Genomic DNA, 26493 nt, shown 5'->3' on the forward strand with positions numbered 1-26493 from the left:
GAGACATGAGCACAATTATGCCTTGAGAGCAGGTACAATAGAAGACTATAAACCAGCTATAAGCATATTTTAAGGTGATAAGAGAGAAGAGAGAAGAGCAGCGGGTTACAAATTCATACCCAATTGCAGCGTGGACTCTAAGACACATATGTGCATGACAGGTGAGGCCTGATATTAATTGTGCATTATATGACTATTGTATGAATTGACTATTAAGTTGGCTATAGACAATTTATAGCCAGCAGTTGGTTATACTATTGAATTTGCTGTGATGACGATGTTAAATCTTTTATAAATAAAAACTAGCAAAGTAGATCTCCAAACGGAGGCAACACCCAATCTGCGGTGGTTCTTGGTGTGTGACTTGATGGGGAGTCTATTTGGTGGTTAACCATAGGGTTGATAACATGTATTGATAAGCTTGACTTAATATTAACTGAATAAGCGTGTGTTTCTCTTATTCCGAGCACACAGGAACTCTTCTCACTGTTGGAAACTGTATATGGCCCGAGTACACGAGGGTTAAGTTCATGGAGTGGTTGTTACCAAAGGAAGGTTATAAAAATGTTTGGATGTGACATGTCTCCTTTGTTGGATGGGGCTAATTTGTTTGGTGGCGGCGCAGAATACAGCTAGAGTGTACATACACGAATAAACCAAATTATTCAAATAGCCATGCTATCCTTGGTAACACCGGATGGTGGACACTGGACAGAACCACAACTGGTTAAATGACTTTGAACATAAAAATATTGATCAACTCTAGCTAGGTCTTAGGCTTATGAAAACATAAACTTCATTGGCCTGTGCATGTGCATACCTTTTGAGTTGACTCGCGGAGTACCAAAAATGGTCAACCTTGCTTTAAATCAATTAGAAGTGAGTGCCGATATCGAAGACCCATAAGGCCATCCTCCATGTAAGTTTCATGGACACGATTAACTAGAGTGACGTGTTATCTAAAAAGTTTAAAACTAGGATAAAACACCCTTCTCAATGCATAGTTTCATCTATTGTTGTTTTCTAGGTCACATGCAAGACACAAACTATCTAGTTAACAATGCATAGAAGGCTTCATCTCTATGAAACTCATTTTATCTCTCTCTTCATTAATATTTTGCCATATCATCAAAAATGTCTACATGACATCTCATTTATTTCTCATAAAACTTCTATTGAGATTGGTCAAAGAACATTATTACCCTGAAGAACGATGGAGGAGAATGTGCTCAATAGGCTTAGTTCGGTCATTGCTTGTGGCTTCGCTTAAACTTCTGTTTTCCGCTGCTCTAGTCTATTAGTGGACCTTTGGTTCTAAGTATTCTTATTGCTCTTCATTGACCTAAGAAATATGATTTCACTGATTCCAGCTTTAATACATCACTTTTATTGCTTTACAATTTTGGTTATGCTACAACTTTTGCCTTTGGATGACATGGAAGAGGTGTATACACCAAACATTATGGAAACTAACATTCAAGCACTTATGATTGGAGTAGCCAACCAACAAGACCACACAAATTATAAATCAGCGTACCATGTCAAACAAGTAAAGATGAATTTACATCTAGAAGGAAAAAAAAAATCTGTCGCCCTCTCTACCCGTTTCCATTACCGATCCGTATCTGCCACTACTAATCATGCTTCCAGATAACTTCATTTTGTAACTTGCAAGGGCACTCTCATCTCTTCTGAAAGTTGATATATTTTAGGGAAAAGCCAAATAAAAACGCAAAAGCTACAGAACATGCCATGGTCGCTGTGGCAATCACTTCCAAGTATTCATGCTTAAACCCATAGTAACTCCTCATAAACTCTGCTACAGTCTCGCCGGTGTCAAGTTTCCCCTCAACATCCCCAAACTGTGAGGCACCCAGACCATACAATGTCCATGCAACTGGGCATATCCAATAGTACCATCTCCACCAGATAGGAATTCTCTGCATTAGAACATGAATGTAAAACTGGTTACTTTTCAGCTAGTAGAGAGAATCCATTTGGATAATGGGCAGAATGCTGAGAAACTCACATATACAGGGATAAGAAACCCAGAGAAAAGGTTCCAAAAGCCATAGATGGCATTGGACAATATTGCTGCTATACCAGCGTTTGGCGTGAATCCCACAGTCGTCATTCCAAAGAATGTGAAGTACAGGAGCGTGAAGTACATGAAGAATAAGTACCAGAAGAATTTAGCTACAGTCCACTCAAACCCCATCATTGTGTATACCAAAACTCCGTATATCAAAGTCTGAACAAATACGTAAGGCAGTTCAATAGCAACCTGCAAATCATACACAACTGCTTGTCAAGTTAACGGAAAATAAGCCAAAATAGAAGCATTATTCAGTGTGAACCAGTGATTACTTGGGCGATTGCGTAAGGAATGGGAGAGTACATTCCAGATGCTCTTTCTCTGTAGAACACTATCCTTTCCATTGTGACCACTGGCTGTATACCAGATGCATTCTGAACACCAAGCATGAGAACGGAAGAGTAAATTGACCCCATGGAATTAAACAAATCTTGTGCTTTCGTTCTGTAAAGTATAGAGACTTGAATTTAAATTCAAAGACCAGAATAATGAAAGAAAACATTCTCTTTTTGACTAGAAAAAAATGTTTTTATGATAAATGGAAGACCCACCTTTTCATGCCAAGGTTCCAAAATACTGTACCAAAAAGCAGTGCAATGACAGTAGTAACAAAAAATCTACCTCCAATATAATGAATATTCCTCCAATATAACAAATTTTGCTTCCACAAGCATATTAGACATTGCTTGAGCAAAGCCTGTGGAAATTTTTTTGGGAAAAGGAGATCACTAGAGCTAGCAGGAGCCCTGCTTAGGTCTTCTACCAATGCCTTGTTTCTCCTAAAACCATAAATTCAAGTTAAACCATATCAGCACTGCACATCTTAACAAAATAGTGCAAAACAAAATTTATTTGCATTGGACAAATAAAGTTCAAGTAGAGGACAATAGAGTAAAGAAGTAGGTTATGCTTTTGATATGATAGCAAAAAGGGATTAACAAGCTTAGACTAAAATAAATTTAGCAGATATATTCATCAATGTAAGAGATATGGTAGTGACTCATTACCCATCTCAGTTAAGCAACAGATGACCATAAAATTGTTAACAATGGATAATTCAATTTTATTAATTATGGTTGTTTACTTGTGCAAGAACCAATATGCTTGCTAAAAAATACATCCTCAAAGCTAGAAATACGATGTCTTCAAAATATTATCTCCAATCCCATGCAAAACACCTAATGCGCAGTTATTTCTCAAAATATTTGCCTGCTGAAATTCCAATTGAACAGAAGATAGTTTCTCAAGTACCAACTACCATATCATTCAAATACTTGAGTTTTTCAAAGGGTTAAGAGTAAATGGATAGACCCCACTTACTGATATAGTTCTGATCTTTTGTATATTTCAGAAAAATCAACCCCTAACATCTGCTCTTGAACAGTTGAGGTAACCTCCAGCATCCATGTTGCAGGGTTATGCCCATCTTTTATCCTATTGACACATTCTATTCCCTGAAAAATATCAAGTGCAAAAGATTGTTTTTCTTCAAGGTATTAACTGCAAGAATGTACACAGTAGTAAAAAATATCTCTGACATTTTCAATTAGCTAACCTCAAAGTATTTTATAAGCTCAGAAGAATGGCTTCCTAATGGACCAACATATATTTCCTCCCCTCCTCGATTCAATAGAAAAAGCTGTAGCTAATTTAGGGTACAGTACACGGACCAATAGATTACATGTTCTCATCTAAAAGTATAAGCTTCCTTACCTCATCAAAGGTTTCAAAGATGTCGATGCTTGGCTGGTGGATGGTGCAGACAATGGTTTTACCAGTGTTCACAAGGTTCCTGACAGTCCTCATCACGATTGCTGCACCCCGAGCATCAAGCCCTGAGGTTGGTTCATCCATGAAAATGATAGAAGGATTAGCTACAAGCTCCACTGCAATGGTTAGTCTCCTCCGTTGCTCATTTGAAAGACCATTCACCTCAGCAAGTCCAACATGTGCATCTTGAAGTGATGTAAGCTCCAAAAGCTCCATCACATCCTCAACAAACATCTAAATCAAAAGTTGTCATTATGAAGTAATTAGATCACTACTAAGTACTCTATAGTTTTATTGAATGTACATTTGGTTAGGACTGAAGCTATGCGGGGATGCATACATTTTAATACTCATAACTTGAAATCATCCTAATAATCTTTGTTGACTTTCTGGTACTGACCTTTCTTGTCAATGAGTCTATCTCTGAGGGTAATCGAAGCCATGCAGAGAATAAAAGTGACTCAAGCACAGTCAAGTGTGGAGAGTGGATATTTGACTGTTCACAGTATCCAAACACACGGGAAAATGTTTCTTGCTTCTTTGGGTAGCCCGAGATGTGTACTGTCCCTTCAATGTAGCCTCCAGTTTTCCTTCCAGCTAAGACATCCATCAGCGTTGTCTTTCCAGCACCACTGCAGCCCATCAATGCAGTCAACATACTTGGCCTGAAGGCTCCACTCACACCCTTCAGTATCTCCAGTCGATCCTTGGTCCCACCTAGCACATTTGTTTCCTAATAATTTACATGTTCAATAAATAAAAAGTCAAAATAAATTCTTGTTGCAGCCTAAAATTTTGGTGGGGATAATATGAGGAGTGGTTTTACCTTTGGTATGTCTACTGAGTATCTTATGTTGTCAAAGGTAAGTGAGAGTGGCACGAATGGAAGTGTTACCCTTCTGTTTACAGAATTCCGCGACTCATTCACAACTCTTTGCTGATGAAATTTTATTGAAGGAGCATTTATACTTGATTCCTCATGTTTTTTGTCCAGCTGTGCCTTTTCAGATCCCGATACAAAGGTTCTACCTGGAGCTGCAAGCAAGACATGATTATCCTATTAGGCTTGGTTTAACTGCAAATAATTCTCAAATATGGTGGCTTGATGCACACAAAACATAACATACATTTGAAGCATGCCAAAGCCACAGTGTAGAGGCAGTTGAAGAGAAATGTGTATCCAACGAGAGCACCTAAGCCAATCCAGTACCACTTTGTTTCTAAAAATAGCCCACGGGATTTTAAGACACTTGCTCCTAATGAATCTGATGATCCAGGAAGTACCTGTAAAGGAAAATGAATACTGTATCAAATGTTCTCATTTTAAATAAAATTAGAAAATTTTAAGGTAATGTATGTACTTTACTCCAGCTGTGAGCAGTAAATTCATTTGTTGAAATAGCATTCTGTGCATACATCAATGGTGAGATCCAGTAGCCAAGCATCCAAAATTTATTTAGATTTTCTGAAATGGAGGAATAAAAATAATAAGAATATGAAAATAAGAAAAATATCAAATATAAATCATGGAAATGATTTCTAGATGCATATTTACTGCTTGAAAGTATAAATCCACTTAATAGCAGAAGAATAAGCACTGTGAAAGTCCCAAATATTTTTGCTGCAAACATGTTTCTTGTGGCTCCAGCAATCAAACGGAAGAGGGAAGATGACATCTGACTGAGTGCTAGCAGCAAGAAGTAGTGCTTGACGAACCTAAAAGAAGAACATCTTCATTCAAATAGAGAACAAAAATGCTACACTTATGGACTCCTGCTAACTAAAATCTTATATCTGAGATGGCATTCAGAAGTGCACAAAGCCACAAACATATCAACTCTTGATGATTTCTTTTTGCTCAGCAGAAAACAATAGTTGTCATAAAATTCTACTCAATTGTTCAAATCTGTCTTTTTTCTTTCTTTCTGGAATCAACTTTGCATTTCCTACATCCAGTATCTCTTGGAACCAATGCGAGATCACAATGCAAGAGAAGATGAAAAGAACCACACTACATGTATGACAAATTTCACATAAATATACTAACCAAAGGAAATAAGCATTACAATAACCCAACTGCACACAGAACTTTTGTTATATTAAGTGCACAACACTGTTTCAGTCAATGCAATGACATTCTCAGTATAGGAAGTATAATTTCCCTTTAATAGAGTAACAAAGAGAAACAAATAACTTTGATGTCTAGGATGAGGTATCTTATCTCTGATATGCATAAATATAAACTGTAATTTTAACTTAGCATATAAACCAAGCATTTGCAGCATTAGCAAAAAATTATGCTAGGTAAATTATATATACAAGAGAACCTCGTTACCATTAATTTCTACTGCTCACCTCCCAATATTCTGGTCAAATCCAATTGGGTAGTATGTCACAGTAACCCAGATTGTAACTTGAATAAGCGTAATAGGAATCTTAAGAATCCATGTAGGAAAAGTATAAGCCCACGCCGGATAGAAAACATCTCTTTGCTTGAAGAAAAGTGGCAATTTCATGACTGTTGTACCAAGATCACACATATTACTGAACATGGTTTCACTCACACAGAAGAATAACACCCCCAAATATATCCCTCCAGCATCCACTGAGTCATGGCGCATATTTTTGTGCCAGAACACCATCATTGTGATGAGTGACAACATTGTGAGCTGTCAAAACAGCATGTTAATTGTAATGGACCATTGTTTAGTAATGAGAAATAGAAGTTACGAGTTATGTAGTTAGTTTTGATTGTTAAGTTGGTGTGGTATCCAGAAAATACATTCTTACAGCACAAAGTCACTAATAAAATGAATAGCAAACTTAACTTTAGGAATCACAATGTGTGGCACAATTGTCTACCAACCCAATTCGTTCTAATTGTTTTTTTTTTTTGTCTCCACATGAGTATGAATAGGGGTGCTTGTGAGCTTGTCTCCAGGAGTCCAGGTATCAGGGAAAAGGGATAGGGAAGAAACTCCCCTATTTTCTTTGGACATTCTAAGCTCATCAGACACTATTCCTAGAACATTACCGAGGCTTTACACTACAGCGTAGATATAAATCTTTGAGGGTATAGATCAACTCACATGTACACAATTTACTATGTAGATGGATGGGTTTCTCCTCAAAAGACAGATTTCTCTAGCAAATATGGCTTTGGCCAACTCTCTTTTTGTCACACCATACTTTGAAGTTTTTAGAGCAGACAAAGAGCTCAGATTCCTCACAAATGGTACTCCAAGAACCTTTCTAATGGTGAGTTGATCATGAAAAGCCTTGGAAAATTGCTGCACTGTGAAGTACTGATAAGGTTCATCTACCCTTGACCAGTATTGCTGTTGATCCTTTCTTGAGGTCACCTTTTAAGCATAAAAAGCCAACAGCTTGATGAAAACACAGTTAAGAAATTTGTAAAACTAACTAAATACTTGTGCGTTGCCATGGATTAAAATAAATTATACATGTCCTAGCATTGCTTGAAACAAATTAATTGTGAGGTTTCTGGGACAATTTCATCCTGTAGAATTTAGAAGTATTTGCATAATAAACTTTTATTTTAGATTTTAGAGATAAAATAAGATAGAATCATATGTAAAAGGACATGAAGAAGTACTTGGCGAAAAATATGGAGTAGTTGGTAAAAGATATTCTTTTTCCTATGTAAGAAGGGGTAAAAAATATTCACTATAATAAAGTTGATGGGGTGACAGATTCACTGACTTTTGATAGAGTAGGGATATCTGATGCAAGATTTAACCTACCTCTAATAAAAAGTCAGCAATAGCTTTTCTGTGAGGACATATGAAGCCCAGTGACTCAAATAAATCAACAACTTTCTCCTTGGGGCCTTGATACACAACATGTCCTTCTGAGAGGAGGATGATATCATCGAAAAGGTCATATATTTCTTGTGATGGTTGAAGTAGAGATATTAAGGCTGTTTCCCCAAGGATGTGAACCATTTGCCGCAGAAAATTCATTATCTGGAATGCGGTTGAGCTGTCAAGTCCAGTTGAGATCTCATCCATGAATAAGGCTCTTGCTGGACTAATGAGTAATTCCCCTGCAGCCAATCTGTTTGTCATTTGTGTACAACAGTGCCCATTTATCTGTTACTGTCATATATAGCCATGGTGTGATGATTTACATTATATTATTCCTTTTGATGCTTCATCAGTAAGCATCACTTGTGCAAATGTCAAGAACAGACAAGTAGTTATATCATAATAATGTCTACTTTAGTAACCAACATTGAAGAAAGTTGAATATGATATTAATTTAACGTATAAAGTATACCTATAGTGACACGTTTCTTTTGCCCACCAGATATACCTCTAGCCATATCACTTCCAACTAAAGTATCTGCACACGTATGAAGTCCTATGATCTGCAATGATAATAAGTTGTTAGCAGTTAAAGGAACTCTTAACATTAAGACATCAACTGAAAGTGTGTAGTATTAAACCAATAACTGAAGCTGTGGATATCGTACTTCCATTAAGGAAAAAACTGTATATAAAGTACAAACTAAAAAGCCTAGAAACAAACCTGCATTACATAGTTTATAACCATGTTGCTCTCGCCTCCATTTGCAGATTCCTGCAAGATTGGCAGTATGAATTAAATTAAACAAAAAAATAGTGGCATTTTTATAGATAAGGCTGAAATACATGGAAGTTCAATTTATCAGATTCAACACAAGGTAATTTTCACCAGAGCAGAAGGAACTCATCGAAAAGGACACATTTTGGGATCAAACTGTTGGAGCTAGCACACAAAACAGGGTTGAATAACAAATTAGCACAGTATTTCCTCCGTCCAAAACAAGTCCACCTTTCTAGTTCTGAACTAGAAAGATGAACTTATTTTAGGATGATGTACTACCCATTGTACTTGTAATTGAAATCTGGTGACTACAATTAGAAATATTGTTGTATTTCTTAATCAACTGTAGCTGATACCTGCACCTGCCTGTCATGTGGGGCTGAAACAATTCCTGCAGAATCAATGCCAGAAAAGCGTAGGAGGAAGTACAGGTGCAATCTCAACACCAAGAAAAGTCGCCTCCGATTAGGAGAGCGATCACAGGTTAAGGAAAACACTCCTCATATTAGGAAAGTAATATTTGATTCAGAAAGGCAAGGATAACAAGCTGAATTATAGGGATTTGAATCCTTCTCAGATTAGGAAAGTGACTTGCCGGTGACCGCCCAAGACAGTGTCTCCGATGACTTCAGTGGGCGGAGTACATCTGTCGAAGGAGGGTAAACTCCTCGAGCAGGGAACCGTGGGGGCCCTCTTTTGGTTTGGACCGGGGGTGCGGGTGAGAGTGCGAGAACCGCAAGATAGAGAGAGACGGAGTGGGTTGGGCCCCTTGGGAATGACACAGACACGGTCGAGTTATACAGGTACAGGCCATTGGGAGGCGTAAAACCCTACTCCTATGTATGGTTGTTTGGTGTGTAGGGAGTTACAAATGGCTTGGCTTGCAATAATTCTTTCTGAGAGCCTGTTGGTTGCCTCCAAAAAAGCCTCCATTTATACCTCAAGGGGCTACCACATGTGCCAAGGCCTGACTTCTAAGAAAAAGAAACATTCTTTGCAGGTGGTTAATGCCCATCAAATCTACCGATGTGCGGAGCAGCACATGCCTCACTGTGGCATGGGCCGCGTCCTGTCGCGACGAGAGCGAAAAGCCCACGTCATTCTTTATTAATTGCCGAAGACTTCTGGTGGCTTGGTTCCCCCAGGCGGCGATGGGAGAGTGAATGGTCTGGCGAACATGAAGCGCCAGTCTAGTTTTAAGGGTGAGGCGAAAAGGACTCATTAATGGTCGACAAGACGGGGCAGACGTGGGTCACACTTTTCTGCCAGGGGCAGGCGCATTCGCACAGGGCTCTGCCTACTCCCAGTCCGCCATCACATCCATTGCTTCCGCCGCAGGCAGCCTACTGCGCCCCAAGCACATCGCATTTAATGCGGCGCATTGCGGGAGGTAGGGCGCCATTAAGTACGATGGCTGAGCGCTAAGTACGCTTGCGTGTGGCACTCACTCGTGCCACGTGCCTCATGCGAACAGGACAGAGGACAGGGGTCAGGCGGCCCGACCCCTGGCGCGGAAGGGAGTTGCCTTTCTCTCCGAGCCTAACCCCTCTCGGGGCGCGCCACGTGGCCTAAGGGCAGCTTCCTTCCCTTCATACGGTATACCCCGGGCCCATATCACCGACATCTACAACACCGCATTCTAGACATTGCTGAAAGACACACCCTTCAAGATTGTCTATGGTGAACCAGGGGAGACACATGTGCCTATGGTGGCCAAGAACATAGTGGACCACTACGAACTCCTATCCAATGTCCGCTACCGCCTCTAACTAAAGCACAAGCCATCTACAAACGACACTACGACAAGCATCACTGCGATCTATGCCCTTGGAGATTTGGTATGGCTCCGTCTTCGGCATCGTGCTCTAGCATCCCTAGAGACCACAACATGGGGCAAGCTCAAGCCCTGGTTTTGTGGACTGTACTATATAGCCAAACTCATCAACTCAATCAACATCAGATTGGTGTGCCTTCACGATGTCGTCCATGTCGGACTACTCAAGCCCTTTATCTGCACTCCATCGAACGCACCACCACCCCTACCGGCGATTCACCATGGGGTCACGGTCCCAAAACCAGAACGCGCCATCCGCACATGACTTGCTAGAGGCGTCTGTAAAATTACCATTCAATGGAAGGGTGAACCCGCAACATCTGATTCCTGGGAAGATCTCAACGCCTTCATCGAGCGCCATCCTTCGTTCCGAGGAAGAGCTGCGGGGGGGGGGGGGGGGGTGCGGCAATGTCATGTGGGGCCGACACTACTCCCACAGAATCAGTGCCATAAAGGTGTAGGAGGAAGTACAGCGCAAATCTCAGAGCCGAGAAATCGCCTCTTGTAATTACGAAAGCGATCACAGGTTAGGGCATCCACAATGTGTATCAAAAATAGTCCTTATAGCTCTATAAAGACTACTTTACCATCGTGGAAGGAGGCATTAGGGAGTGAAATAGGATGAGCTACCTTTAGCTATAAGGACCACCCATATGGATTAAAATAGGGTTCGCCTAGTGATCAAATGTTTGAAAATTTTAATTCCATCAATGAAATCTGGTCATTGTTATTGGATGATAATCTGAAGGCGTGCACGTAAGTCAAAAAAACCTATACACGCCCTCTCACCTAGCCCGTTTGCATTGCTCGTGTGTTTACCAGAAGAACAAAAAATCAAGCGTTTGATCAATAGCAAATGTGATTAAAATATATTATCTCTCTCCTCTCTCTTCTTTCTTGTGAGAGAGCTAGGATTATTAGATATGATCTATGGGCCCTACCTTGTGTCCATTGCTATCTTTATACATTGTGCAAATTGAAATAGCAAAAGACCACCTATGTGGGTCCCATCTATATGAACCAAGTAATCCATATACATTGGTGATGCTCTTAAGGAAGCACTCCTCATATTAGGAAAGTAATCTTTGATTAAGGAAGGCAAGGATAACATGCTGAATTATAGGGATTTGAGTAATTCTCATATTAGGAAAGTAATCCTTGATTAGGAAGGCAGGGAATACGGGTGTTGGTGCAGGGTCACCTTACCCCTATTCGCCTAAGCGCGTGAGTAGCATGTTGGAGTATTTCACTTAGTTAAGCACGCTGAAGTAGCATGTTGGAGTATTCTACCTAGTGGCATATTAGAGTATTCTACCTATTAGCATGTTAGAGTATTCGACCTAGTGGCATATTGGAGTATTCTACCTAGTAGTATGCTAGAATATTCTACTTGCCCATCATAAATTGTGGTGTATATACATGTTGATATAGCGTCCCATTTACCCTATGCGCCCGAATGTGGATTGAATATGCTCGTTTGGCATGGTGAGACAATATGCTCATTTGGCATGTTGCGACAATACGCTCGTTTGGCATGTTAAGACAATACACTCGTTTGGCATGTTCAACCAAAATGCCTTGGTATTCTACTATCATGCATCCGCGGCATGTTCGACCAAGATGCCTTGGTATTCGAGCATCATGCCTCCGTGGCATGTTCGACTAAGATGCCTTGGTATTCGAGCAGGACACTTAGGTACTACTAACACCCCTCGACAATTTGGTCCAAGACGAAGTATGGAGGAAACTTGCAAGTCACGATTCCAAGGAATATTCTCGTCAAGATGCCTGAGGACCAGCACTCAAGTGTGCTCGAGTAATGAACGACAACTGGCATTGTGGTCCCCAAGAAACTAGAGATTTTACCCTAATACCCTTAGGCTCTATTAGTAACTACCCACGGGTATTTAGGTAATTGTACAAGGGGTTTTCCAGGGCTATAAAAGCCCGTACCCCTATCTTGTAAAGATCAAGGTTAATGAGATATACAAAGCCGAGGCATCTTGAACATTCTCTACTTGAACTTCTTGTGTGCATGTGCGACTGACTTTTTCATAGTTGCATATACATTTTCATGTTTGTGACACAAAGGTACAACATTGGCGCCGTCCGTGGGGACGTAAGTCTCCAAGAAGGTGAATTCGAGTTGTAGATGTTCCCAAGGCCTCAAAGGAAAAGAGTAGCTCTGGTCAAGTACGATTTTACGCCCAATCCAACTAATACTTCAAGGGGTACAAGGAATCAAAATATGCAATGTGCTTCCAGAAAAGGTGGAAGTGCTGAGGCTAGTAGAAGCCCACCAAGAAATAAAGGGTTGCTCGAAACAGAATTGGCAGAGATGCTACTAGCACAAGGGATTCTCATGGTGAGCAAAGAACAATTTGAAGAGATGCAAAGGGAGTTGCAGAGACTGAGGGAATATGCAGAATACAAACACACAAAATCCTATAGAACAAACTCGTCGACACAAGGGCTCGTCACAACTCAGATTCACACCACTCAAATTCCCACAACTCAAATTCTCAACATTCCAATTCCCACAACTCAAATTCTCAACATTCCAACAAGAGGTCAATGGGGGTTCAACATACCTAGTATGCAAGGCCAACGCACTCAGTATTACCCAACGCAACCAACGCCTCAGCAACTGGCGAACTTGCAATAGTTCTAGGCAAGTCAGATAAACATGCCACAACCAACTCAGCAGATGTACATACCAACTCAGCAAGTACAAGGCACGAGAGGGATATCGGATACCAACCCACTAAGTCTAATGTTACAATTGACATCTTGGCCAACAAACTTCAAGATACACAATATTACCAAGTTCAAGGGGGACTCGAATCCAAGCGAGTACTTGAGAATATACGAAACCGCTGTGGAGGCAGCCGGAGGAGACGATGTTACAAAGCCCAAGATGCTTCCTACAATGTTGGAAGGTGTAGCTATAATTATGGTACACTCCACTTCTCTCCATGTCCATACACTCCTAGGAGCATATGAAGGATATTTTCAAAGCAGACCTCATTGGTGTATATGAAGAGCCAAAAGAGTCAGACAACTTGTATGCAGTCAAGCTCAAAAATCTTGGAAGCGCTTCAAAAATGGCAAGAAACAAGTCAATTACATTCAGAAGAAGGCTGACTAGTGGAAGTGGAACAAGAATAAGAACAACAACCACTTCAAAAACAAGCAAAATGGCAACAGACAATTCGACACTTCGAAATTTTGAACGTTGCATGGTCAAACCAATCATACGACAGAGGAACGTAGAACAATCCATTTCTTGTATCAGAAGAACGACAGAGGAACGTAGAACAATCCCTTGTATCAGAAGAACGACAGAGGAATGCAGAACAATCCCTCTCTTGTATCAAAAGCAGGTGCAAGGGTTGCAGAATAGGCAACAAAGTCAAAACCAAGAGCAATATGCTCAAAATTTGATCGAGCCTCCTCAAGTCATCAATGCAATCACTGGTGCCTCATCTTCAGGGATGGGATCAAAAAGGCAAAGAAAAGCATACGTAAGACAAGTAAACCATGTGGCAACAAGCTTCGAATATGCTAAGCCTGCGCATGCACAAACAGTAGTATCATTTGGCCCAGAAGATGCAGAAGGGATAATTTTCCCACGTCAAGACCCTTTGGTTATATCTTTGGACATAGCACAATGTGAGGTTCGAAGAGTGTTGGTTGATGGAGGAAGCTCTGCAAATGTCCTTTTCCTAGATGCATTCAAGAAGATGCAAATTCTGCTGGATAGATTGACAAGATCAAAAATACCATTGCAAGGCTTTGGTGGACAGTAGGTGGAAGCAATTGGCAAGATAGGCCTGGAGGTGATAATTGGACAAGAGGCTAACATCAGAACTGAAGTTGTTGTTTTTGATGCAGTGGATGTTCCATACCAATACAACGCCATATTGGCGAGGTCTGCAATCAACAAATTTAAAGTTGTAATCCACCACAATTACATACGCATGAAGCTGCCAGGACCCTGGTGTGATAAAGGTGCTGCAAGGAAATCAACTAGCAGCTAGACATTATGAGATAATTGGAACACCAAAGAAATAGAGGAATCCATACGGAAAAGCAGAAGTAAGGAAGTAGGAACATGCAAGAAAACAATATTGGCCAAGATGCCTACAAGTCAAAAAGACCGACCTTGCAAGGGAAAACAAAAAAGGTGACAGTAGATGAATCTAGCCTAGAAAAGTGCATATTGATTGGGGAAAACCTGTCAAAGTAAGAAGAAGATAATATCGTACAAGTCATCAAGGCAAATTTGGATGAATTCGCCTGGTCAGCAAAAGAGCTTGGCGGGGTAAGCAAAAACTTGATACAACATGAGCTTGTGGTAAATAGTGAATGCAAGCCGAAGAAACAAAAGTTGAGAAAAATGTCAACTGACAGGCAAGCAGTTGCAAAGGTTGAAGTAGACAAGTTGCTAAAAGCACATGTTATAAGAGAAGTCATGCACCTGGAATGGTTGGCAAATCCAGTATTGGTCAAGAAGACAAATGGCAAATGAAGAATGTGTGTAGACTTTAAAGACCTGAACAAGGCATGTCTAAAGGACGATTTCCCACTCCCTCGAATTGACCAACTGGTAGATTCAGGGTATCCTCAAGTGTTTATGGTACAGGAAGATGAAGAGAAAACATCATTCATCACGCCTTTCGAAACATATTGTTTCGTCAGAATGCCATTCGACCTAAAAAACACAAGTGCTACGTTTGCAAGGCTAGTGGCTAAAGTGCTAGCTAGTCGGCTTGTAAGAAATGAGGAAGCATATGTCGATGACATAGTGGTGAAAAGTGTGAAGGCAACAACTCATGGAAAGGATCTACAAGAAACTTTCAGCAACTGGAGAAAGGCACAAATGAAGTTGAATCTAGAAAAATATGTATTTGGTGTCCATGCTGGCAAGTTGCTCGGGTTCTTGGTCACCAAAAGAGGAATAGAAGCAAACCCAGAAAAGATAGAAGTAATTCAACAAATGGAACAACCTAGAAATGCAAGGAAAGTGTAACGCCTCAAAGAAAGATTAGCCTCTCTAAGCCGATTCTTGGCAAGATATGCAGAAAAAGGTACGTCATTTTTCAAAACCTTGAGGGGAGTGGCAGAATTCAACTAGACGAAGGAATGTCAACAAGCATTTGACAACCTCAAGTGGTACCTGCACAATATGCCAACTCTAGCAAGTCCAAAGCCAGAACTATTGTTGTATGTGGTAGCCACCATGGAAACAGTTAGTGCAGTACTAGTGCAAGAGCAAGAGGATAAGCAAATACCAATATACTTTGTATCAAAAGCACTGCAAGGTGCCAAAATAAGGTACTCAAAGATGGAAAAAATCGTATAAGCCATTGTCATGGCATCTAGGAAGTTGAAGCATTACTTCATGGCGCATAAGATCAAGATTCCATCTTCACATCCCTTTGAAGAAATCATATGAAACAAGGAGGCAACAGGGAGAATTAGCCCCGTATGACCTAAAGTATGCTGCAAGAACCTTCATCAAGTCGCAAGTGCTAGCGGACTTCGTGGCAGAATGGACTTCAAGTGAAGCTAAAAAGGCTGATAAGGAGGAAAAGCCATGGGTCATATACTCGGACGGATCATGGAATGACAAAGGTGCAGGGGCTGCAGTAGTGATCAAAACGACAATGATGCAAACACTGCGCTATTTTGTGCAAATACTTTTCCCCTCTACCAAAACACATGTCAGAATATGAAGGAATATTGCTAGCCATGAGGAAGGCAAAAGCACTAGGGGCTAAAAGGTTGTTGATTAAGACAGATTACAAGTTAGTGGCGGAGCACTTCAGCAAAACATTTGAAACTAAGGATGAAACAATGCAAAGGTACGTGCAAGAAGTGAGAAACAATAAGAAGCACTTTGCAGGAATAACCGTAAAAGCAATACCAAGAGGAGAGAATAGTGGAGTTGACAAGTTGGCACATGCAGCTTCACTAGGTGAAGCCTTGGAAAATTCATTCTTTGACAAGCTGACAAGCTCAAGTGCGCCCAGAGCGGAACAAGTCGCATGCATAGAACATGCCCAAAAAGACTGAAGGGAGCTAATATTCAAATACTTGGTAAGTACAGAACTTCCAGAAAACCAAGTAGAAACAAAAAAGAATAAAAACAGTAGCCCACAAATACAAAGTGATCAATGGGTAACTATAATAAAACATGTTCCCTCAGCAAGATGAGGTCTAATTTTACGATGTGCAGCCAAAGCACATTGCCTCGACAAGATGAGGCTAAAAATCTAACAATATGCGAAAAGCATATCCCCTCAACAAGATGAGGTCAATAATTCAACAATGTGCAGCTAAAACACATTGCCTCCACAAGATGAGGCTACAAAATTCTTCAATATGCATAAGAAGCATATTCCCTCAACAAGATGAGGGAAGAATTCAACAATGTGCAGCTCAAGCACATTGCCTCAACAAGATGAGGCTACAAAATTTTTCAATATGCATAAGAAGCATATTCCCTCAACAAGATGAGGGAAGAATTCAACAATGTGTAGCTCAAGCACATTGCCCCAACAAGATGAGGCTACAAAATTCTTGAATATGCACAAGAAGCATATTCCCTCAACAAGATGAGGGAAGAATTCAACAATGTGCAGCTCAAGCACATTGCCTCAACAAGATGAGGCTACAAAATTCTTCAATATGCACAAGAAGCATATTCCCTCAACAAGATGAAGGAAAGAATTCAACAATGTGCGGCTAAAGCACTGCCTCAACAAGGTGAGGCTAAAAAATTCTTGAATATGCATAAGAAGCATATTCCCTCAACAAGATGAGGGCAAGAATTCAACGATGTGCAGCTAAAACACATTGCCTCAACAAGATGAAGCTAAAAAAAATTCTGGAATATGCACAAGAAGCATATTCCGTCAATAAGATGAGGGCAAGAACTTAACAATGCAGCTAAATCACATTACCTTAATAAGATAAGGCTAAGTAATTCTTCAATATGCATAGAAAACATATTCCCCAAACAAAATGAGGGCAAAGACTTGTCATTATGCACAAAAGCATATGCCCTCAGCAAGGTGAGTAAAACTTTTACAATGTGCAACTACAACACATTGCCTTAACAAGATGACACCAACTGCAAATATCCAGAACAATATATTCATTAAGCAATATGAGGGCGAAAAATTTTAGGCTATATACAAATACTAGTGCTCGTGTTTGAATTCGAAAACTATTCTCCTACGCCTATTCAAAAGGCGAGGGGAAAGGCGAGCTCGAGCACCAAGACGCTCTCGCCTAAAATTTTTTTTCTAAGTCTTCGGCGTAATTGAAAACACGCTTGGCGCTTATGTCGAATTCGAATACTAAGTGTTGAATTCGAAAAATTTTCTCCTACGCCTATTCGAAAGGGTGAGGGGAAAGGCGAGCTCGAGCACCAAGACGTTCTCGCCTAAAAGTTTTTCCAAGTGCTCGGCGTAGTCGAAAACACGCTTGGCGCTTAGGTCGAATTTGAATATTCACTTCGAGTTCGAAAACATCTATTTCTCCTCACCTATTCGAAAGGGTGAGGAGAAAGGCGAGCTCGAGCACCAAGTTGCTCTCGCCAAAAAAAAAAAAATTTTAAGTGCTCAGCGTAGTCGAAATACGCTTGGCTCTTAGGTCGAATTCGAATATTCACTTCGAGTTCGAAAACATCTATTTCTCCTACGCCTATTCGAAAGGGTGAGGGGAAAGGCGAGCTCGAGCACCAAGATGCTGTCGCCAAAAAATTTTTCTAAGTGCTCGGCGTAGTCAAAATGCACTTGGCACTTAGGTCGATTTCGAATACTAAGTGTCGAAGTCGAAAACTATTCCCCTACGCCTATTCGAAAGGGTGAGGGGAAAGGCGAGCTCAAGCACCAAGCTGCTCTCGCCAAAAAAAAAAATCTAATTGCTCGGCGTAGGCGAAATACGCTTGGCGCTTAGGTCGCATTCGAATATTCACTTCGAGTTCGAAAACATCTATTACTCCTATGCCTATTCGAAAGGGTGAGGGGAAAGGCGCGCTCGAGCACCAAGATGCTCTCGCCGAAAATTTTTTCTAAGTGCTAGGCTTAGTCGAAATACGCTTGGCGCTTAGGTTGAATTCGAATATTCACTTCGAGTTCAAAAACATCTATTTCTCCTACGTCTATTCAAAAGGGTGAGGGGAAAGGCGAGCTCGAGCACCAAGATGCTCTCGCCGAAAAATTTTTATAAGTGCTCGGCGTAGTCGAAATGCGCTTGGTAATTAGGTCGATTTTGAATATTCACTTCGAGTTCGAAAACATCTATTTCTCCTATGCCTATTCGAAAGGGTGAGGGGAAAGGCGAGCTCGAGCATCAACATGCTCTCCCGATTTTTTTTTCTTTTAAGTGCTAAGCGTAAGTCGAAATGCATTGTGCGCTTAGGTCTAATTCGAATATTCACTTCAAGCTCGAGAACATTTATTCCACACATATCAATAGTTGTAATCAACACGCTTCGGCTGAATAGGGGAAAGGCGAGACCCTGCATTTTCCTAAATCACGTTCTCGGCCGAAACGAGTTTACACCCTCACCCGTGAGGGGCTTGTTGGTGCAGGGTCACCTTACCCCTATTCGCCTAAGCACGTGAGTAGCATGTCGGAGTATTTCACTTAGTTAAGCACGCTAAAGTAGCATGTTGGAGTATTCTACCTAATGGCATATTAGAGTATTCTACCTATTAGCATGTTGGAGTACTCGACCTAGTGGCATATTGGAGTATTCTACCTAGTAGCATGTTAGAATATTCTACTTGCCCATCATAAATTGTGGTGTATATACATATTGATATAGGGTCCCATTTACCCTATGTGCCCAAATGTGGATTGAATATGCTTGTTTGGCATGTTGAGACAATATGCTCATTTGGCATGTTGGGGCAATACGCTCGTTTGGCATGTTAAGACAATACGCTCGTTTGGCATGTTCAACCAAAATGCCTTGGTATTCTACTATCATGCATCCACGGCATGTTCGACCAAGATGCCTTGGTATTCGAGCATCATGCCTCCGTGGCATGTTCGACGAAGATGCCTTGGTATTCGAGCAGGACACTTAGGTACTACTAACACCCCTCGACAATTTGGTCCAAGACGAAGCATGGAGGAAGCTTGCTAGTCACGATTCCAAGGAATATTCTCGTCAAGATGCCTAGGGACCAGCACTCAAGTGCGCTCGAGTAATGAAGACAGCTGGCATTATGGTCCCTAAGAAGCTAGAGATTTTACCCTAATACCCTTAGGCTCTATTAGTAACTACCCATAGGTATTTAGGTAATTGTACAAGGAGTTCTCCAGGGCTATAAAAGCCCATACCCCCATCCTATAAAGATCAAGGTTAATGAGATATACAAAGTCGAGGCATCTTAACATTCTCCGCTTGAACTTCTTGTGTGCATGTGCGACTGACTTTTTCATAGTTGCATATACATTTTCATGTTCGTGACACAAAGTCACAACAACGGGCTTCATTAGAGAGATTAAATCAGCCAATAGGGGTCTTTTAAAAGGAATGTATCAGGGTCATTTGGAAGATAACAAAGAATACCAATTATCCTATTTCTTTCCAACTATCCAAGATAGTTTGCAGAGGGGAAAAACCTCGCCCCTCTGATCACAGTTTCCATCTATGTAGTCGAGGTCCACTGACCGAGATTACGAACTATCGTGACACTGCCTTTGCTTGGGTAGACACAAACATTATATTGAAGGCCTAGATGACCGTGCAACTAGAAGTAGCCTGAAATTTGGTACATTTTCTAGGGTAAACCTGGAAATTAGGCTGTATGGTTGGGAGCCTAGGGATGATCGGTTGAAGAGAGGAATGGCAAATTGAGTTTCATCAAGCTAGAAACTCAATTTTGTACCCTGGGCCTCGGAGCTCCTCACTAGGTATTAGCAACCAAACAGACATAGGTCCTCCAGCAAACCTGTGGGACAGTCCAGGACAGGCCATATGGTATCTAGGCCTCCAGGGCAGCAAGCAAACATGTTCTTCCAAATTTTTCACTAGTTTCCTGAGTTATATAATCAAAAAGCCAAATCTTTAGGGTTTTTTTAATCATTCTTGAAAAGTACATTAAGGTACCAAAAATTTTAGTACAAATTTTTGGTACCTCAAGGTACTAAACTTTTACACTAAAAAATATGATACCTTGAGCTACTTTTTAAAGGATGGTAAAAAAGCTCAAATATTTACCTTTATCTATACTAATTGGAAGGCTCTGTCAGAAGCCACACACATGTTAATTATTGAACATAAAAATGTTGTAAAGTTATATGTTAATAGGGGAGATAGAAAGAAGAGCTAGAAAGTCACATGTTAATACAAAATGAAAATTCTTAATGATCAAATTACTTGGTAGATGGAATCTATGGCTGAGATTTTTCAATGTTTCTCAAATAGCAGAAGTTGTAAGCAATATACACATCCAGTGAATCAGGACATGAGGACAGATTAACCTAGCTGCAACAACTGCTAGTTTTCTAAACTAGAGCTTTTTATCATCCTTAAAAAAATACCTTAAGGTACCATAATTTTTAGTATAAAAATTTAGTACCTTGAGGTACCACGTACCTTAAGGTACAAAATTTTGTACTAAAATTTTTGATATCTTAAGGTACTTTTTAAGGATGATAAAAAAATCCTTTTGAACCATGATCACTACACCCTACTCAGCCTCCCAGCGAGTTGTGGGGCTCTTGAGGCCAGCAAGTTGTTGCCCTGCTTCACCTTCCTGCAGGCCATGGTACCCCACACTACTTAGCTCCACCTGGTGGCAGCATCGGAGGCCTTGCTTCAACTTCTCACATGGCCCCAAAGGCCGGTGACTCAGTGAGCTGTATGGGGGCTCTAAAACCACAATGGCCCGTGCTTGGAATGAAGCACATCATCTAGTAGAGACTAGCAAAACCAAGAGAGTGGGGGCAGTGGTGGCCGAGGGGACCAAGGGAGTACAGAGGTAGAAGAGCGCCCTATCACTTCTTTTTTTATATAATGAAAGCTTTTGATGAGACTTAGCCAGTTACATCAATGTGATATGAAAGCACTGAGCACACTCTCGGTCCCTATCACCTCTATATGCCTTATGGATTCGATATGGACCTACGGGACCGTAGATACAACTATTTCTTGGGATGAATGACTAAGACCATGAGCCCGTCATGGCTAAAGTAAGCAAGATCATTATTTGTGGAGGTAACAAGTTCAAGTGAGGAATATAATATATTTATAAAACTGCAATATCTAAAATCTGTAATGTGTTAACTTTAATAGTTCAGTTTGTGAGACATGCATCTGAAACATTACAAAGCTTGTAAGTTGTAACCAGCAACATCTTGGACAAATATTTTGGTCACATGGGGGAATCTGGGACAATAGTAATATCCCCAAATAAAACTGGGGTATCTAGGTCCACTGTGCATGAAAGGGATCATAGATCTAACTTGGCATGTTACACTGATGACGAATTTTTGGCGTTGATTGGATTGCTACATAGGCCAAAATCAACTCCACTTTCGACCCAAGGAGGTTAAAGAGTTGAGGTGTGTTTTGTGTCTGGTAGAGGACCCAAAGAGTGTTTTTATAGAGAAACACAACAGCAAGGGAGTAACATAGAACTATTACAGTTCATTGAAATGAAAACATAGGCACAAAATGACAGCTTTAATAAATCATGTGCAATATTACTCATCTTAAAACTGACTAACAATGCAGATATTTATAGAATTAAAATTAATTACTCTATGTCCTACCACAAATCCCCAATAGATAAAACAAGACCAAGCTTGGTCTGTCCAGGCAGAAGAAAAAAGAATTATTTCACCTTCATGAACATGTCGATGTCATGTTCTGGTGTGATGTTTGCTTCCTTCTCTCTCCTCGTCAACTCAGCCAGTAAATCTGAGAGCAGAGATCAAATGTTAATTAATTGACTAACTAATCACCAGAGCATCAGAAGATGTGCAATCAACAGCTGCCTCCTTGAAAATGGAATCAGAACATGTGGAATCAACAGCGTCCTTAAAAATGTCAAGTTGCAAGCTCCTCTAGTAGCGGAGACAGAGATCCAAAACTTTGTCTGATTGTAGGGGCCAATAGTGTTAATTTAAATCTACTTAAGCTACGGACCACAGTGACAATACTCAGATCATGGAGGGGACCAAGCCGCTGATCCCCTGCCTTTTACACCCAGTAACCATAGTAGTAATTTATAACTTTTGAGCATGTAAGTCTTGTCATGGACATATACTAACCAAAGACCAGTCACACTAATTATAATGACATGTCATTGTTTGCCCTAGCTAAATTATAATAAGGTAGTTCTCGTGCCACTACTGCCCCTGTGTTCAAAAGAATATATATGGTCAGTCGTAGACGTGATTAATCATATATAATTACCGTGACGGTCACCAGTGCCTAGGCACCTCGCCGCAAAAGCCAGTGTCTCCCTCACGGTCATCTCCCCAGCGTGAAGGTCTTCCTGACTTATGTATGCCGCCGTCCTCTCGGGAACAAACTCTTCCATCCTGTGGCCATTGTATGTGACTCTCCCCAACACCTGTAGTGTTTCAAGATTAGAAATTAATTTTGGTACTGGAACAGAGGATTCAGCGTCTAGTTGCCTGCATTTGCCTGATAAGTGATAGGTTGCAATCATCAATGAGTACATTTTTCTTTTATATCTTGATGGAGTTTGGTGGATTCTTTTTTTTTCTTTGAAGGATGAGTTTGGTGGATTCTGATTTTATTTAAATGTATGACAGAATTGGTTAAGATGATATCTAATTCGAGGTGGCTAGATATTAATTATTTCAAGTCAGAATTCGTTAATCAAACTTACTTTCTAAGAAAAAGAAATGTGTTCTTTGCTAACTAGCAGAAGCTTAAGCTTGACAAGCGAATCTAACACAGAGTAAGAAAATAGTAAATTCCTTCCATGAAATGTTGACTTCAAAACCTTCAGAAAAACATAAAACATATTAATTGACCTGCAGTCTTGGATCCAACTTTCCAGCCAAGGCTTTCAGCAATGTGCTTTTTCCTGATCCCGCAGAACCTAAAAGCAAAGTCATCCTTCAAGACAAAAAAAAGATCAAAATTAATTGCTAGAGGATCATCACGAAAACAAAAACACAATAACTGAATTCAAGGAAACAGATAACTACTCAGGGTGAGATTCAAAATTGTCGACACTGGGCCATGCATATAGTAGATAAATACTGATGCTGCCTAAATAGTAACAGCTCCATTTTTTCTTCTAAAAAACTGGCAGTTGTACCAGCTGCTATTGTTTAAGACAGAATGAGCACAAATGTGATCACGCTCATCAGTAACTATAACATGTATTGCCTAGACACATAATACAAAATCATCAATATTAAGGATCATGATAAACAAGCTAAATAGGCACAAATATCAGTAACAATAAATACCTGTGTGGCTTGATGATGGCATTAGTCTCATGAAGGATGGTATACTTGGTCTTCCAGGTATTTGGTAACAAATGCAGAACATTCACAAGATCCTACAGAACAGAACAGTAAACAGTTCATATCACACTCCCTAGTGACCATAAGATGAGAACCGACTACATGCAACCAATGCAATAATCCATGTCGCAACTTACATATGTTATATGCAATGACATTTTTTTTGTATGCTGGGAGATTATATGAAGTTAAGAACTGCTTTGATGCCTCTTTTTTTAACATTTCACATCATTATGCAACATATACCAGAACTGTGTTGACCATGGAGCTGAAGACTGTGGGTGTCGCCGGTGATCTGCAAGCATATGCCTCCGTCTCCACCACAAGCCCCTCAGCACGCACCTCAATCGTCGGAAGCTCCAAGCCAACACTGCAAGCAATCATTAATATGGTTGGAATTTAGGGTGAATCACAGTTGAGGCTACATATGAAGAGGAGTTAGTGCATTCACCGGTCAAAACGGTTCTTGATCCTAAGCAGGAAATGCTCATGATCATCACCAGTGACGCCGACTAGCTGCTCGATGAAGAGCTTCACCTCCATCTCCAATGCTGCGACCTGATGCTATCTATGCCTCCCCAGCCCAGCCACACACCCTTGGTTCATGCAGTGAATACATATATAGTCAACATGTGATGTCAGTACCATTTGTTTGCTTGTAAGCCCTTTGTTTTTATTTTTTATGCGATTTCTAAATGTTTAGAAAAGACAAGAAAGTACCGATAGATGGGTTGGTAATTAGCAAATGCAAATGGAGGTCTCCATAGTCCTTATAAAAAAATGAAGGGGATTTTGAATGTGAGAAGACTCAGGTTGCACCACTGTAAAGTCGGCACAAACACTTCTCTTGGAGCATAGAAAAGGTACCTAAATGTCCAAATACATCAAGTTGACCTACAAGTCCTTATTTTGAGAAGAAACTCTTCAATATTAATTAATATGAGTAACAGGACAAGCAGGAGAGCATCTACCATACAGCATGTACACAATGGGAAACCACGCAATAATTACCTCTCTCTCTCTCTCTCTCTCTCTCCCTCCCTCCCTCCCTCCCTACACAATGGGAAATCCACGCAATAATTACCCCTCCCTCCCTCCCCTCCCTCTCTCTCTCTCTCTCTCTCTCTCTCTCTCTCTCTCTAAATGATATGGCATTTATTAAGAAATTACTGACAACTCATAAATATGAAAAAGTTACTAAAAAACATTTAGTAAGCATCACATGGCCTTGTTCCAACACATAGTATAGTAGTATGACATCAATCCATATACATAAAGACTTGATTAGAGAACACAAGTCTCAATGAAAAGTACTTTTTTCCAGTTCAAGAATCTTAGCACACTTGCATCGCCTGCTGTATAAAAGTCACAAGTATGTACTATGCTGTATATATTATACACGGTCACCTGCACATGTAGATTAACGTGTCTTTTACTTTTCAAGAAATTTAGTTTGACGTAATGGTAAGATATTAGTGTAAATTATGACCACTGCCTCTTCGTCTTTCTTTACTGCAAAATATAAAGATAGTATTAGATATCAATGCCATTTAAAAGAATATTACAGAAATTTGCATATTTGAATAAGAGTAAGCACAGGTGCTCAATATGTTTCATATAATGATTTATAAAAATTTTAGATTAGAAGATGATTACTTATTTATTCTATTTTATTTTTTTTACTTTTAACATAGTTGGTATCTCTTACAATGCATGGATTGGACGCTAGTATCCTTCAAGACGGAAAAAAAGCTCCATGTTTTGTCATGGAGACCTTCTGTTGTTGTTTATGCAAGCAGCAAGCATGACAAATACAACATAAATCGGTGCTTTTAAAAAAATGCAACATAAACTGGTCCACAGAAAATTAAATTATAGATGTATCAGACAACTGGAGAAATGTAGCATGTCCAGCCATAAACATTCAAGTTCTAAAGTTGGTCCTGTGCTGTGAGACAAAAGGCAAAGGCTAGTAGCAGCGCCAACTCTCCACAAATTGATGCATAGACCGTCTCCACCTGACCGCCCTGAAGGAGCCGAGAATTGCTTCTCCATGCAAGATTGAAAGGCTGAAAGATATACTCCGTATTGTAGTTGTGCGTACCTGTAGAAACTGAGAAGTCTGAGACTCTGAGCTCGAACTCCATCAGTGGTGAACGATCAAGAGGCGGACATGCATATGGCAGCATGGGTGACGAATTTGTTGAACGCCGCCTCGCTGCGGCAGCTCCCCGTGACGCGCAGGACAGGCACGGGGCACCGACTTCCGGAGGTCGCGCCAGCGGCGGGGGAGCACGAGCACCGGAGCACGCACGTCCACAAGTCATCCACACGGTCTCATTGGAAAGAGGAAGGAGAGCCACGTTCCAAATGACAAGCGTACGCAACGTCGCCGATCCGGTCCTCGCCTCTCGAAGTCAAAGCGCCCTTTCGCCTTGCACTCGCTGCTCGAATCTCGATCTTGCAGCAGCGAGGCATTCCGTCGAGCAGGCGGCGGGCGCTGGTTCCTGCGTGACCGGAAACGACGTGAGGCCACGCCAGAGAAAGAGCACCCACGGAAACAGGGCATACAAGGGAAGCCCTAGACGCATCATCGGCACGTGCTCACCTCGTCGGAATTATCTGACGCCGACGGGACGGGACGGCC

The 26493-nt window shown here is 40.7% G+C and overlaps 1 protein-coding gene across 4 annotated transcripts; it reads right to left on the minus strand.

The window, feature by feature from the left end:
* Positions 1–1344: 1344 nt before the first annotated feature.
* On the minus strand, positions 1345–25968 carry LOC102704024 (ABC transporter G family member 37-like). Of its 4 annotated transcripts, XM_015832673.2 has the most exons (24): positions 25951–25968; positions 24298–24442; positions 24093–24216; positions 23790–23881; positions 23346–23430; positions 22756–22915; positions 22181–22257; positions 8417–8467; positions 8165–8255; positions 7630–7931; positions 6955–7227; positions 6221–6534; positions 5421–5581; positions 5227–5330; positions 4993–5149; positions 4692–4900; positions 4266–4598; positions 3809–4099; positions 3651–3734; positions 3416–3549; positions 2647–2874; positions 2368–2539; positions 2030–2284; positions 1345–1940 (listed from the first exon to the last, which is right to left on the minus strand). In XM_015832673.2, exons 2-24 carry the CDS (start codon positions 24387–24389, stop codon positions 1683–1685), a joined length of 4047 nt encoding a protein of 1348 aa, XP_015688159.1. In that variant the 5' UTR covers positions 24390–24442; positions 25951–25968; the 3' UTR covers positions 1345–1682. The 4 variants fall into 4 exon arrangements, 3 of the variants coding, with proteins under 3 accessions (XP_015688159.1, XP_040380035.1, XP_040380034.1); XM_040524101.1 differs by lacking the exons at positions 6955–7227; positions 25951–25968 and having other exon boundaries at positions 24298–24851; XM_040524100.1 differs by lacking the exons at positions 3651–3734; positions 25951–25968 and having other exon boundaries at positions 24298–24851.
* Between the last annotated feature and the right edge of the window lie 525 nt (positions 25969–26493).

This window comes from Oryza brachyantha, chromosome 1 (genome assembly GCF_000231095.2).
Source record: "Oryza brachyantha chromosome 1, ObraRS2, whole genome shotgun sequence".
Lineage (NCBI taxonomy): Eukaryota > Viridiplantae > Streptophyta > Magnoliopsida > Poales > Poaceae > Oryza > Oryza brachyantha.

Excerpts from the sequence above, each read along its gene's own strand:
- LOC102704024 (XM_015832673.2), bottom strand. The coding sequence starts at position 24,389 with ATGGAGGTGAAGCTCTTCATCGAGCAGCTAGTCGGCGTCACTGGTGAT. Across the intron at positions 8,468-22,180 it reads ACATCGACATGTTCATGAAG|GAATCTGCAAATGGAGGCGA; the intron begins GTGAAATAATTC and ends CCAATCTTGCAG. Across the intron at positions 3,550-3,650 it reads AGCTTATAAAATACTTTGAG|GGAATAGAATGTGTCAATAG; the intron begins GTTAGCTAATTG and ends GATATTTTTCAG.